This window comes from Brachypodium distachyon, chromosome 2, assembly GCF_000005505.3.
Source record: "Brachypodium distachyon strain Bd21 chromosome 2, Brachypodium_distachyon_v3.0, whole genome shotgun sequence".
Taxonomy (NCBI): domain Eukaryota; kingdom Viridiplantae; phylum Streptophyta; class Magnoliopsida; order Poales; family Poaceae; genus Brachypodium; species Brachypodium distachyon.
In genome coordinates, this window is record NC_016132.3 from 55,424,144 (window position 1) to 55,438,112 (window position 13,969).

General features: G+C 43.0%; 1 protein-coding gene and 1 long non-coding RNA gene across 3 annotated transcripts; one reads left to right on the plus strand and one right to left on the minus strand.

Annotated features, from left to right (window-relative positions):
- Positions 1-2,600: 2,600 nt before the first annotated feature.
- On the plus strand, positions 2,601-7,983 carry LOC100836537 (BTB/POZ and TAZ domain-containing protein 3). 2 transcript variants are annotated; one of them, XM_003564775.4, is made up of 9 exons: positions 2,601-2,690; positions 3,232-3,789; positions 3,871-4,232; positions 4,946-4,989; positions 5,065-5,306; positions 5,407-5,537; positions 5,962-6,268; positions 6,483-6,796; positions 7,725-7,983. In XM_003564775.4, the coding sequence occupies exons 4-9, from the start codon at positions 4,971-4,973 to the stop codon at positions 7,867-7,869; spliced, it is 1,158 nt and encodes a 385-aa protein (XP_003564823.1). In that variant the 5' UTR covers positions 2,601-2,690; positions 3,232-3,789; positions 3,871-4,232; positions 4,946-4,970; the 3' UTR covers positions 7,870-7,983. The 2 variants fall into 2 exon arrangements, with proteins under 2 accessions (XP_003564823.1, XP_010232680.1); XM_010234378.3 differs by having other exon boundaries at positions 4,946-5,306.
- Positions 7,984-9,449: 1,466 nt separating this feature from the next.
- Positions 9,450-11,404, minus strand: LOC100836849. Its single transcript, XR_731001.3, has 4 exons — positions 10,768-11,404; positions 10,002-10,356; positions 9,842-9,916; positions 9,450-9,744 (listed from the first exon to the last, which is right to left on the minus strand). It is a non-coding gene; the product is annotated as an uncharacterized LOC100836849 (long non-coding RNA).
- Positions 11,405-13,969: the final 2,565 nt, after the last annotated feature.

Consider the following 13,969-nt stretch of genomic DNA (forward strand, 5'->3'; position numbering starts at 1 on the left):
TTCTGCTCCGCCGCCACCCGCCGACCAAGGTAGGGTGACATCCGTTGCTTCCGCATTTGTGATTTGGGATTGGGCGTGTTGTACTGTAGTCGTGTGTTGTACAAATTGCGAGCGGAAATGCGCGAGTGCTGGTGCTGGTACGGCTGTGTAGTTGATGATCAGTAGATTTGTCGTAGGGGATGCTAGATGATCCAAACTGAAGGCGTTTCGAATGACCGTTCATTAACTAGGACCCCACGGGTTGTAATATTTGTTCGAATTCGTATTGTAGAAATGATTGCGTCACACTATGCAGCTATAAGCTGCAGCCCTTGTCATTTATACATGGAACCTTAGCATGACGTGTCTTATGTCTGTCCAGTTAGGGCATCTCCAATAGGAGGTGCTAAGGAGGTACTAGTTTTATGTGCAGGAGAGAGAGCTGCAAAAAGATAGTACGAGTTACTTGCAGAAATAACAGCTTGTGCACGGGTACCAAGAATGAATAGAGCATGACACGTGGACCCACCAGGAGAAAGAAGAAAATAAAAAAAGAGAAAAAAGAGAGAGAAGGAATGAGATGAAAATTAGTACCGGCTTCTTGTTGAAGATGCCCCTTAGTGCATCTCCAATAAGGGGTACCAAGCAGGTGCTTAGAGTTTCTTTCTTACTTTTTGGCCGAGGTGGAATAAAAAAGTGAAGAGGTGGTATGCTGCAGAAGTAACAACCTTGGCACAAGGACCAAGAATATGAGAAGATAGTTTAATGAAGAAATGAGTATGCCATGTGGATCCAAACTGAAAATTTTATTTTGATAAATGATTAATTGAAGAGAGAGAAAAAAGAGTAGGAAAGAGAAGAAAGTTAAGTACCGGTACTTCCCGTTGAGGATGCCCTTGTATGGAGAATCGAAGCAGTTCAGAGTCACTTTATTAAAATATAACTGGCAGACAGGCAGAGTGTTGCTGCCAGTACCTTTTATCTGAAAACTGCAGTAAAAATACTCACATTCCTGAGGGTCTAGTTTTGGTTTAAGGAGCGTTGCTATGCTCCACAAAATTTTGTATATCATGATACCCTATGTTGTCAGTTGGCGTGATACTATTATAGCTGGTGGGCATAATTTTTTTGACCGAAAACTGTAGGAGAGACATTGATGTGATGCCTGACATCATCTGAAATAGTCTCTCTTTTTTTTGGCAGTTAGTCAATCATTCTCTACCTAAGGGGAGCGGGTTCAGAACCGATCATCCTAGGATGAAACTGTATCCTAGGGAGATTGAGCTGCCAAAAGAACCAAAATGTTATCATCAATCTTCACACTCTTGGATGCAAAGGACTGTTGGATAATGGTATTTCAGATGATGTTCAATCTGAGATGTCAGCTTCATATCGTACAATCAAAGGGGTTGGATCGGGAATTTTAGCTAAACATCAGCTCTTACTTGGTTTAACCGTTGTTCTAGGTTAGCAAGGTCCAAAATAATTTTACCATTGGGATCCATTGGTCGGTTTGCAAGCACTAGTGCAGCTAGAATACCTGAGTTTGACTGTGGCAATGAGCAAGAGAGAGAAGCCTTGATTAAAGACCATGTGAACTCTCCTGTGCCTGTAGGTCTTGCCAAAACCAAATCCGAAGTGAATCTAGAAGAGTCGCATAACACATCCACGAAGCAAAATGTTTGGGCAAATCTTCATGGTATTCGTCCTGCATTGATGTTGCTTCAGTGAGCAGGTGTTAAACAACATGTTGATCTCCCTGATTCTTCAGAATAGTTTGAGTTATTGAAGTAAACTAGTAAACTTTACTTGTTCTTAGGGCTGACTGAACTATTAATTTCAGTCACAGGAAGGACGAGTTCTTTTCAACCCTTGCAGCACTATTGATTGCTCTGGCTAGATGTTAGAATTTCGTCCAGATTACTTCTTAAGCTAGCCAATGGGAAAAAAACTCTCGAGAAGGGAGAGGAGCCAGCTGACCCGCACAGGGCTGACATCTTCAGGCTGTTCCCTTTTTTCAGGTTTTATCCTGATACATTTCATAGAATTCTTGTTGCCTGTATTTCTAAGTCTGTTTCCAAATATGCTACCGTCCACGTTAAAGACAAATTGAAAGAACAATTATGTGAATGTTGTCCTCTTCTGATATTTAAATAACAAATGAAAGAACCAGCTGATGGAAGTGCAGGTGGTTATTTTGATGTATAGATTTTGAATAATGGGGATAGATAATGGTTACTTTCATTTATTCAAATGACACATCCTATTTATGTCATGCTGTTTATATTTCTTAGATTAGTGGCAGGCTTTTCTGAAGAAACACCATGCTGTGTTAATGCCTATTTTTGCCATGATTATTGATCAATGATAGGAAGGACTAAAAAGGAAACTCAAACTAAGGATGGAACATACCAAGTTTCTACAGAATATTGTGATGGAAATGATAAAAGAAGTGAAGTATACACGTAGTGGAGGGATTAAGCAGAGGACAGAGGATATCGATCAGTTTGCAGTATTAGACTTCCTCGTATATCCATTTACCGAATCATGTTTATCGTGTAATTATTCTGCACAACTTATGTCACTCATTATTTACATCAGCTTTGGATGATTACTTGATTAGGTAAGGACTGGTGCATACGTTGATAGCAATGAAATATTGGATTTGCAAAGTTATTCAGTGATAAACTGACTTTGGAGAATACGAGCAGGTCAGTTATATACTTATGCTTTTTCATTTGTGCTGTTTCGCTCCATATTTATGATGTTTAGGTTCACGTCATAACCTTACAGGCCAAGTTTATTAAATACTGGTGAGTGTTTCTATACTTCATATCATGTGTGGTTTTTATTATACCTAGAAGAAAAATACACCTCCAGGATGGTAGAGAACTGCATATAAAAGTTTGTAGTAGCATGTTTATGTGTGACCAAACTGATCTCTGGGTTATTGTATACAGTTACCTTTGCAACCTGGTATAGCAGATTCTGATGTCAACGAAAGCATATCAAACATCAGGATAGTAATGTGGAAAGCCATCACAGATAAATAATTATTGAATTGGAACAAATTATTATTGTATACCTGATGTTTGGACTGAAATTGAACTGTCAAAGTAGTTTACCGAGGAAAAAGAATCCAGAAAGCTTGTTGGATACGCCATATGTCTTCTTTCATGTTTCTTAATATCCTATCTGTCTGACACTTATTCCATGTGGATTCGTTCCTAATCTTCTCATTCCAATATCCAGGGTGTTGATTCTGATTACGCAGTTCTAGCAATCATCAATTTATACAAAGTGGACGAAGAGTTTATCTATGCTAAGATGCTTATTTGCCTGTCTTCCTGGCCAGTATAAAAGATGAAGATATGTAAATACAGCGAGAAGGTATCGCTGAACATGAACTGCGGCAGGCCTGTAGGCACTAGGCACCGCGCCTGTGCTGCATGTAAGTTCAACTCGCCACAGAGGAAGCCTCGATTCTGGGACAAGAGACAAGCGGAGAGGTCCCCTTCTGCACGGAACTACGGAAGAAACAAAAAAGAAACGGAGATCTGGGATCTCCAGAAGACCCAAAAAACTGCACCTATTTGTCTTGGGTTGCTGATAATGTATTGTTTTGACTGACTCCTGTTGCTGCAGATCCAAGGGCGGTTTTCTCATTGGTAGCTGTTGGTTCATCCGCGGTGGAGAGAGAGACCCAAGCCAAGTAGGCCAACTTCAGTCCTCACGATCTCCCAACTTGAACAACTAGGCTCCATATCCCGGGGCCTCACTGGGCCACCACCACACGAGCAAATTGCAGTGGTAAGCCCACCGTCCAGGCTCTTCTAGTTCTGCTTCGATGTAACGTCCACACACCTATGCTACGTTGGGACCACCTTGCAGTGAGAAAAGTGGGTGCCCTTTGTCGTGGAACGGCTTGCTGGGCGGCTGTCTTTGCTGGTGTCTGCACAGAGTCAGCTTCGTCTCTGTCCTACTTTGGCGGCCAACTGGTATCTCTCGAATTTTCGAGTCACGGCAATGTTACGGGGGACCCCATTTTCTGTGGGGAACTGGCGTCAGTTGCAAAACACACGACCCCTCCCTGCCTTTGTGGGCGTGTGGACAAGGAGAAAGGTCACCCACAAGGCAAAGGCTTTAAAAGCTTTCAAGAGCGGAGGCTGAAGGGAGGACCGTGTAGTGCTGCTGCTTCAGTTTCTTCCCCGTCCTCGCTATTGCAGAGACCTTGGACGCGAGACAGATTCCAGGTGAGCGCAGATGTGGTTTTGTTCGAATTAAAGTTCTGTTTCGCCACTTAATTTTCTCTCTATGATGGTGGAAAGGATGGATCATAGGAGGAGATATATCTCGTGTGTATGGAGCTGAATTGTATTCGATCAGCTCTTTTCTGTGTGTTTATAATCATTTCATCAGCTCAAATTTGAGATCCTTCTAGCTGTTCTTGTTTTCTTGTTGCCGCGGACTGGAGTTCTTATGATTCATGAACTGCCCTCAGAATTCGGAAACAATCTTCTTTGTTTCTTCTTTTCTGGGACTCATGAGATGTTTCTATTGGAAAGGAAATTCTCAGAACTACCCTCGGATTTTGGGAACGAAAACATGAATATGATTATGTGTATATATTTTTCAGCTCATCATTATAGCTATTTTTAGCAGCTGGGACATGCTTATTTTTCCGTCTAAAATTGGTTCGCACAATCTTATTTATGGAAACAAAGTAAATGAGAAATACGCCCATTGATTGTTTGCTTAAGATGGGCGAAAATGCCAAGTAATCAATAATGAATCACTTGCCTTGCTTTATATCTTCGGTTTCTTGTTCTATCTATTTATTACAACATCATCTTCAGGCTTGAGCCTTAAACAAAGTACTACTTGCACTGCCATATGAGAAATGTGTAATCTTTAGAGTACAAATCTTGTGTTTTGAGCTTTCTTTTTGCCTGTTATTTGCATCCAGAGTCAGAGCAGGGGGCACATGGTTGATGGCATCCCTTGAGTCAGGTTCTTCACAATTCTTGTTCAACAGCAATGTGATCGACAACACATTTGATATTTATGAGTGCAATAGCTTGGCAGGCACTGAAGTGCCAGATTATAGGCGGTATTCTCAGTCTCGGCGCAGTAGTGTTCCTGATCCACCTCCATTACCGGGAACTAATTTTGGTGTATCAAGAACTTGTAGAAATACAAAAGCTTGTATTTCTGTCCCTGAAGAGATCCAGGACTCATGGAACAAGTTATTCTTAGAAGGGTATCAAGCCGATGTCCGTGTCTCAGCAGATGATGGAAGCGATATATTGTCACATTCTTGCATTCTTGTAAGTACAGATTTTTAATTATTTTCCTATAACGGCCCGGCGTTCCTAAAACATAGGTAGGTTTTGGTCTCATGTAAGATCTTTATATCATCATGTACAGGGTATCAGATCTCCTGTCCTAAGAACTATGTTGGAAGATGCTAGAGTACAACATGGTTTACGACATATCCTGATTTCTGGTGTACCATCAGAAGCAGTTCATATCTTCATCAGATTTCTTTACTCTTCAAGGTATGACCACAGGATTTAATTTGTAGGGACTTTACATCATTGTTCTTCAAAAGATTGAATTCCTTGATTATTTATTTTCCATGTTAAGGAAAAACGTTTTGCAATCAATTATACATGAAACGTGTAGCGCCAGATCAAACATTTTGCACTTGCTTATTTTTCTTTATTGAGAAATGTTTATACTTTTGTAGAAGGATGTCATGCTGCAATATCTATCATGTAGTTGTGTTCCATTTGCAGATGTTGTACATTAGATCATTTGTCTGCTCAATCATTTCTCACTTCTCAATGACTGAAACTTAAATAAATCTAGACTGTATTCATATTTAAATGTTTGTGTTTCTTCACATTTGGAATATGATCATCTTTGGCGAAAAACCGTGCTTGATAAAACCATGTCATTTATGCTGTTTCTCTGGTGAAGTTTTGAACAGGAGGAGATGAAAAAGTATGCTCTTCATGTGCTTGTACTGTCCCATGTTTTCTCGGTACCATCTTTAAAGGTTGTCTGCATCAACCAACTTGAGAGATTTTTTCTTGCTCCTGAAAACGTGGTAGACATGCTACAACTGGCTAGACTGTGTGACGCGCCAAGGCTCTCCGTCATCTGTACCCGTATGATCACTGAAGATTTCAGAACTATCTCTCTGTCAGAAGGGTGGAAAGTAATGAGACAGGTCAACCCAAGCCTGGAGCAGGAGCTTCTTGAGTTTCTTGTTGAAGTGGATACTGTGAGTTCTCTACAACAGATCTCACAACAGATCATCCTAATATAGCTTTATCATTACCTACTCCACCTCACTACATCTCACTCATTGTCTGATCTTGCACACAAGGCACACACAGAGAATACATGTACCTGAGCTGAGGCTGTGAAAAAAAAGTTGCACGTTTCCATATTTGTTATGGTCTGTGATCATAACTTTGAAAACTGAATTGACGCAGAGAAGGCAAGAAAGAGCTAAAAGGATGGAGGACAAGAAGGTTTATCTTCAATTACATGAAGCTATGGAAGCTCTTGTTCATATATGTCTAGACGGATGTCGCACGATTGGCCCTCGGGATCAAAATCTCAAGGGTACTCAAGCTGCTTGTAAGTTTCCTGCCTGCAAGGGTATTGAGTTTCTTGTGCGGCACTTCTCGGCATGCAAAATGCGAGTGCCTGGTGGCTGCACCAACTGCAAGCGCATGTGGCAACTTCTTGAGCTGCATTCTTGCATGTGTTCCACACCAGACAAATGCAGGGTTCCTCTATGCAGGTGAGGCTATCTCTTTGTTGGTCAGGTCCATTTCAGACACACAAATAAGCATTTGCATAGTGTTTGGTTGCAGAGCAAGGTGGAATGGGATGGAACAGTTATAGTTTTCTATATTCTAGGAACCAAACACCTCAAACCACTGTTTCACTTTGAACAAAATGATTCCTACTTTTTTGAGTTACCATATGGTTCAGCATATTGGGAGAGTATTCCAATTTGAGGAACCATATGGTTTTATTCCACTTTTCTATATTCTAAGAACCAAACACAAGATTGTTCTCAAATCTAGAACGGTTTCATTACATTACATTACACCATGTTCTAACAACCAAACACTAGCTAGATTAATGCAGCAGGTGTTGCTGTCAGAGTATCTTATTAGTCCACTTTTGTCTAGAAGGAAGGTTCTCCTAGCTTTCGCCAGAAATTAAAAGCTATGGTACATACAGCCAGATATGGCTTAACTGTTGCCAAATATCCCTTCGGTTCCTAAATATAAGAAGTCTAGTTTTGTCCTAAGTCAAACTTCTTCAAGTTGACCAAGCTTATAGGAAAATCTACTAAGATCTACAATATCAAATGAGTATGCTATGAAAAAAGTTAACGATAGATTTAGTAAAACTAACTTGGAGTTCTAGATGTTGGTAGATCTTTCTATAAAATTGGTCAAACTTGAAGAAGTTTGACTTAGGACAAAACTAGACTTCTTATATTTAGGAACCGAGAGAGTAGCAATTAAAACACAAAACGAAGGCGGTGAAACAGATGCTGAACAAACATACGCACAAATTTCTAATTGCCTTATTTCCAGTTGTTCCTCACTCGCCCACCATATTTAACGCAAGTTTACCGCAATATTCAGACCATGCCACTCCTTCAGCATTTATGTTAAGTTCACTTTATTTTTATGTTGATTTACACGTTGTAGGCATTTTAAGGAGAAAATGAAACAGCTGAGCAGAAAAGAAGAGATCAAATGGAACCTTTTGGTCTGTAAGGTGCTGGAGAGCCAAGGAACAATTAGTTCCATCCCGCAAAGGAGAAAATTCTCCTCCCTCAAACCATCATCTTGAAGTTGAATGTAGATCTTGTTTAGTGGTTTTTTTTTTGTCAAACTCAGTGGATCAGTGAACTGTAGTAAATGATATTGTGAATAATCTTTCTGACTACTTGCTTCATGTTCGCCTGGATTTTTATTTTAAACCGTTAAATTTGGATCACAAATCAAACCAAGTAATTATAATGCAGCAGCTCTCTCTATAAGAAAGAGAGAATGTGGACAAATTTCCTAACTGGACAATCATAAGTCCAAAAAACTGGAGAATCTGGAGTTCTTTGACTCATTGAGCCAGGGCACTTCACCCATGTACCTGCATTTATATCCAATTTATTTATTAGACTGCAGTTTGAAGAACATAGATTCTAAAGAAAGATCTCCAGAAGGAAACTGACATGATCTACTTCTAATGTTGCTGCGTATCTAGTGTTGCAGTGTCCTTGATCCTGTCCTAGCCACATATGCAACGCTGCATTTTTAAAGAAAATATTATAGATGTACTCCCTCCGATCCATGTTGCAGTGTGGAGTAGATGTCTGTGTGCAAAAAGAAGCATAGAGGATGTGTAAGAGTAATAATAGTACCATTATCCATGAAGGCCTGATAGCAACAGCCAGCGAGATGCAGATTGTTTGGGGAGCATCCACCCGATGTCTAGGACAACTAGCAGTGCTAAACCAAGGACGATGAGGCGGCCAGTATGCCTGGAAACTGCCTGCCCCAAGTCCTGCCGTGCAGGCTGTGCAACCCACATAGAACCCACGGTGCTATTGAGCACGGAGCACCCAAACAACGTTGCGAGAATCCGCATCCATTCGATGTGTGGCGCTGGCGTGCTTTGTGTAATGCTAACTGACCGAGTCCGCCATTTCTACAGTAGAGGTGAACTGATCTTGGCCTCCGAAAGCCGGCCGGTACTGTAACACTGAAGAAGAACCGCACCAGTTTGGAACATCGGACAAAGTTAACAAGCGTTAAAAATCTCTTCGGACCACTGAAGATTAATTACTGGAGTATAATCTTTTCAGACCATCGAGATTAAATTACAGCTCGGCACTTCCCAATGTCTTTCTCCGCGTTAATAGAATCAGGAAAAACTACCGAAAAAGTATCAAGAAACTCGTTAGCAGCATACTTGTGCGGACATCTTCACTCAAGGTTTGGCAAGAATTTGAAGTGTTACTATCATCCAACAACTCACGAACCATCATTATCCGAACGATACTACCAATTTAACATTCATCAAGAATACTCCAGAGTGCTAAAGAGAATTGTTCTGAAGAAAGTACATATTGAGGAGTTCCAGAGGCCATTATCTTTTTGACGGGCACGTTGAGGCATTATCAGTAAATGGACTGATTGCAAAAGTTAGCTGGACATGGAAGCAGTTTTATGCGTCAGTATACCATACTGTAACTATTAAAGGACCCAATAGTGGCAATGGAGTTTGTCATGTGGGATTGCTGGCAGTCCAGGTGTCACGGTCATTGTTCTACCCACAACACAAATGCGATTTTAGCTGCCGAGAAAACTGCATTCCGAGAACATTACAGTTCTCAATCATGAAAGACGAAAGATGATAACCCACAAAAGAGCACGAGGCAAAATGGATGTGATTGTTCACTAAGTGGTCTTTGGGAAAATTCCCATTGTTATTTGCCTGGTGATTGTTCGATCCAGGCAAGTTTTATGTACCTGCAGTTTTGCTAGTTTGAACAAATTGCTGACATGTTTTACATTGGGCAGCATGCAATGAACCATCTGCTCCATTCTCCGAGTACATTTGTACTTCATTACCGGCGCTCATAGTGTTTGCTATCTATCTACAAAGCCCTCCACATAGTGCTACATCCGGTGACTGAAGGTGTTAGACTGCATTTCACCCGCGTGCCTGCATTTAGATATCCAGATCATCTACTGTTGATGTTGCTGCGCCTCTGGAAGATCATAAAAGATTCTTAAGAAGTGTTCTCTGAAAGGAAACTAACCTTTCTCTACTGTTGATGCTGCTGCGCCTCTGGTGTCGTGGTGCCATCGATCCTGTCCTCCCCAACCATGCAGCTCTGCATTTCAAACGAAGACATTGCTGAGACTTGAGTGCAGAGAGAAACATGGACGATTAAGAAGCACTATTGCGACATTGCCTACCATTAACCATGACAGACAGTGAAGTATCACGGCCACAACCAACATGACATAGAAGCCCGCTACGTTGTTGGAAGGGAGTATCCATCCGACGTGGAAGACGACTAATACGGCTAAACCAAGAACACCGAGCCGGCCGGTATGCCTGCATACGGCCTGCTCAAAATCTGTCTTGCCGTTCAGTCCGCACATGACACCGACGCTCGCCAGCACCCAAAATGGAACCAAATATCAGCATAAAGATGCCTCTGTAACCCAAATCCTTGACGCGGTCCATGGTGGACGGCAAGAGTGACAGGGATCCAAACAGACAGAAGCCAAATATTCCGATCACCTTCTCAGCACCAAGAGAATCAAGCTGTGCAAAAATTAATCGTCATTGAGAGTTCAAGAACAATAGTGAAAACATTCCTAGTCATGCCACATACGAAAACAATGATGTAGCAAAACACATTTTCCTCTAGAGAAAGGGCTGGAACCAATTTTCATGGGAAGAAAATTAAAGAGAACCCGTTGCCACCCCCCCCCCCCCCCCCCCCCCCCGAATCATTGCAGGGTCGCTGTGGTCATTTCAGGACCTCGACAGAAGGCGAAACAAATTCCCCCCAAAAAAGGCCACGTTTCTCATACAGGAAAGAGTAAGCCAAAAGAAATTCGGCAAAACCAAAATTAGCAGTCAGCATTGTTGTATGGCCTACGGGAATTGATTCGGTTAATTTTCCTCTCTTCTTTTCTAAGAACCGGGAGTACAGAGATAAAATCTTCATACCCGTGAACCCTTCTGACGATGCTCCTGGATGAACTCGTGGAGCCCATCAAAACAACTGCGGCGCGGAGCAGATACCGGGAGCTGCAGCATCCTTCGCCGCCGCCTGCCGAAAGAACGCGGCCAAACTCCAAATGCAGATGAGAGGAAGGAAGGAGGCGAAGTTCCGCTGCTGAGAACCCGGGTTCCGTTTTCTTGACTCATCGGAGAAATCTGGCCGCGGCCAGGTAACCCGGCTGCAGGTGGTGGCGACGAGGACCCCGTGGACACAAGGCTGTTCTAGCCCGCGTCAAGCAGCGAACGCGAGGTCCCGGCTGGTGGCGTCACCGTGATGTCGTCGCCGCTGCAAACGCCCGCCGGGAGCAGCGAATCTCGCAGATTGCTGTCCATGCTCAGGACGAATAGGTAGAGGGAGGAAGAGGGGGAATCGAATGGGGATCCTTCTCGAGAGGACGAACAGGTAGAGATTCGAGGAAGGGGCGGAATCGAACTGGGGATCGAGTGGGATTTTGGGGAGGCAGGTTGAATCGAGGGGGAAATGGAAATTTATAAGAAGAAGGGGTCGATGCGTCGACTCGGCAGAGCTGAGGCTTCCGACGTCTTTTTTTCTTTTTCTTCTTTTTTCCGCCGCCTCCGAGGCCGTTGTTCTTCAAAAGCCAAATATTTGATCGTCCCAGGCATTAAAATCTCGCATGCAGCGTTTTTTTCATAAGTTTGCAACACAAGAAACACATCGCAACGATTGATTCCTCAAAACTCACAACATAAAAAAAATAATTCCGCATGCAGGATTGAAACAAATTCCTAGCAGCATATCCAGAATCGTTGAGACATAATACGTCCGTTCCTAATTAATTGGCACCGGCTGTTTGCAAAAAAAACCATGTAAATTTCCAGGTTTATTTCGGCTGTTTTACTGTGAGAGTGGGATGTAGATAAATATAGCAGTGTCCGTGCGTTGCTACGGAATAATTTTTCTCATGCGGGAGATCCGTTTCGTGTGGGGACTGAGGAGAACGGGAGCTTGCACTCGTGTCATGCGGGAGATCGAGAGGAGGGGGCTTGCGCCGAGGATGTATGAAGACAGACGGCTTCAAGACCTAAGGTATCGGGTGGCATATTGGACGTAATTTCGGTGAGGTGACGTACCACGATGTCCATACCATCACCACCAACTCTAATTTAATATATTATACTAGTGGAAATGCCCGTGCGCTGCCACGGGCCAAACACAAGAAGGTCGTCACTTGTATACACTATCTAAGGATTCTAATCTTCCCGACCCAAAACATATAAATCTAACACACTAAAAAGTTAAAGGATGTGAGTACATGTATATAAATACACAAGGTGTGGCCTCATACAACAGATGCAAAAGATACTTATTGATTGGGAAATCGAATCAGGTTGGGCTGACTCAGATTGGCCAAATCTCTTCCTGCCATTCCTCCTCTTATGGTTTTATTATATTCTAATTATAATCTCCCTTTCCTCTTTGTCTTCCCTGACCATGAACTAATTGCAAGAACTAAATGAAACAAGATCAGAAACATGAACATTTGGAAGAAAGATCTGAACCACAAACGGAAAGTAACAAGATCTGTCATAGAAAAATGCAAGAATAGATATCTGGAAAGAACAAACAACCAAAACAGAATCTCGGAAAAAAGGAAAAAAAATCTCCATTGCCCTATGGCTGAGTTCATTGATTTGTTGAATCAAGAAATGAATCTGAATGAGGAGCTCACGAGAGGTGAAGCACAAGGCAGTGGATCGTTCTGTCCTCACTGACCCCACATCTCCTTGTCTCTGCCTGGATCTCGCCGGACTGCGTCTCGTTAACTGCGGTGCTTCGTCTCTAGAGACAGGGCAACTGGGGCACGCCGTGGTCGGGGAAGAGGGAATGGGGCGTGATCATGGAAGAGGGGCCACACTCCGATTCTGCCGATCTCGCCACGGTGCACGCAACCAACGCAAAGAAGGCCAAGTCCATGTGCGGCTACAGCGAGCTCGCGAGGGCCGCTGGCGCTTCATGCGGCGCCTCTTCTGCTGTTGCTGCCTCGGTGGCCATGGTTGACTTTCGCGTGCGTGAGCGACTTCAGAGACACGTCGCCTCATCGCCTCTCTCTCATCTCCACGGCTCGTCCACCTCATCTTCCCCGATGGACTGGCTCATCGATGCTCTCTCAGACCGTTTATTATCCATGGCGGCGGCGGCGGATCCAGTCTCCATGACGGCGTGCGCAGGGGAGGAGCGCGGCGGCGACGGGCCGTCCATAGATCTTTGCCGGCGGAAACGGCGCTCGCAGAGGAGGAGGGCGGCTGCGGCGTGCAGAACGAGACGCGAGGCTTGCGGCAGAGGGAGGAGAAGCAGCGGTCGGAGGAGGCGGCGAGCGCTGGTCAGGAAGACAAGAGAGATGTTGTTTTTACACGAAGGGAGGGGGTTCGCATTGGGACGTACAAGAGGGGACGCGGTGGCATACTCATGTAAATTTAATGAAGTTGACATACGGCGCCCGCGGCAATCACTACAAATTTCAATTTAATAGATTGTAATAGATTACTAGCAGGTGTGCCTCCGCGTTGCTACGGGTCAACAAAATCACAAACTATTTATTTTTATTTTCTGTGTAGGCAATTCATGGCGCCGTCGAGGTCGGCATGCGGATGTGGTGGCGTCAGTTGTAAGACGGAATAGGAGAAATCGTGAAAAAAAACTGAAGGAAAAGAAAATAACGGACAATGGCATATTGGTTGTAATTTTAACGAAGTTAACCTACGGCGGCGACCGTACTATCACCACCAACTCCAATTAAATATATTGGTATAGATTATAGATTAATAAAAATGGGTTTTGCTACATTTAAGTCACGTGTTTTTTAAGTTAAATTTTCAGCCACTAGATATGATTGTTGTGCTTTAAGATTCCGAACGAGCGATGAGAAAAAGAAGAGTGTGATGTTGTCCAAATAAATAATCCAACGATCCTGATACGTGACTGAGATTTAAACTTTCTTGCTTAAATATCAGACTACTGAGATATAACCACACCCTAATAAAATAGTACACCTTTGTAACTAACTACGAGACATACGGTCTATTGTACTAACTACAGACGACATGACATGAGTTAATAGGCAGCCACAGGCTATGTTATTATCCTCGCTCTCATTGGATTAGCAGCTACATATAGTCAACATTAACC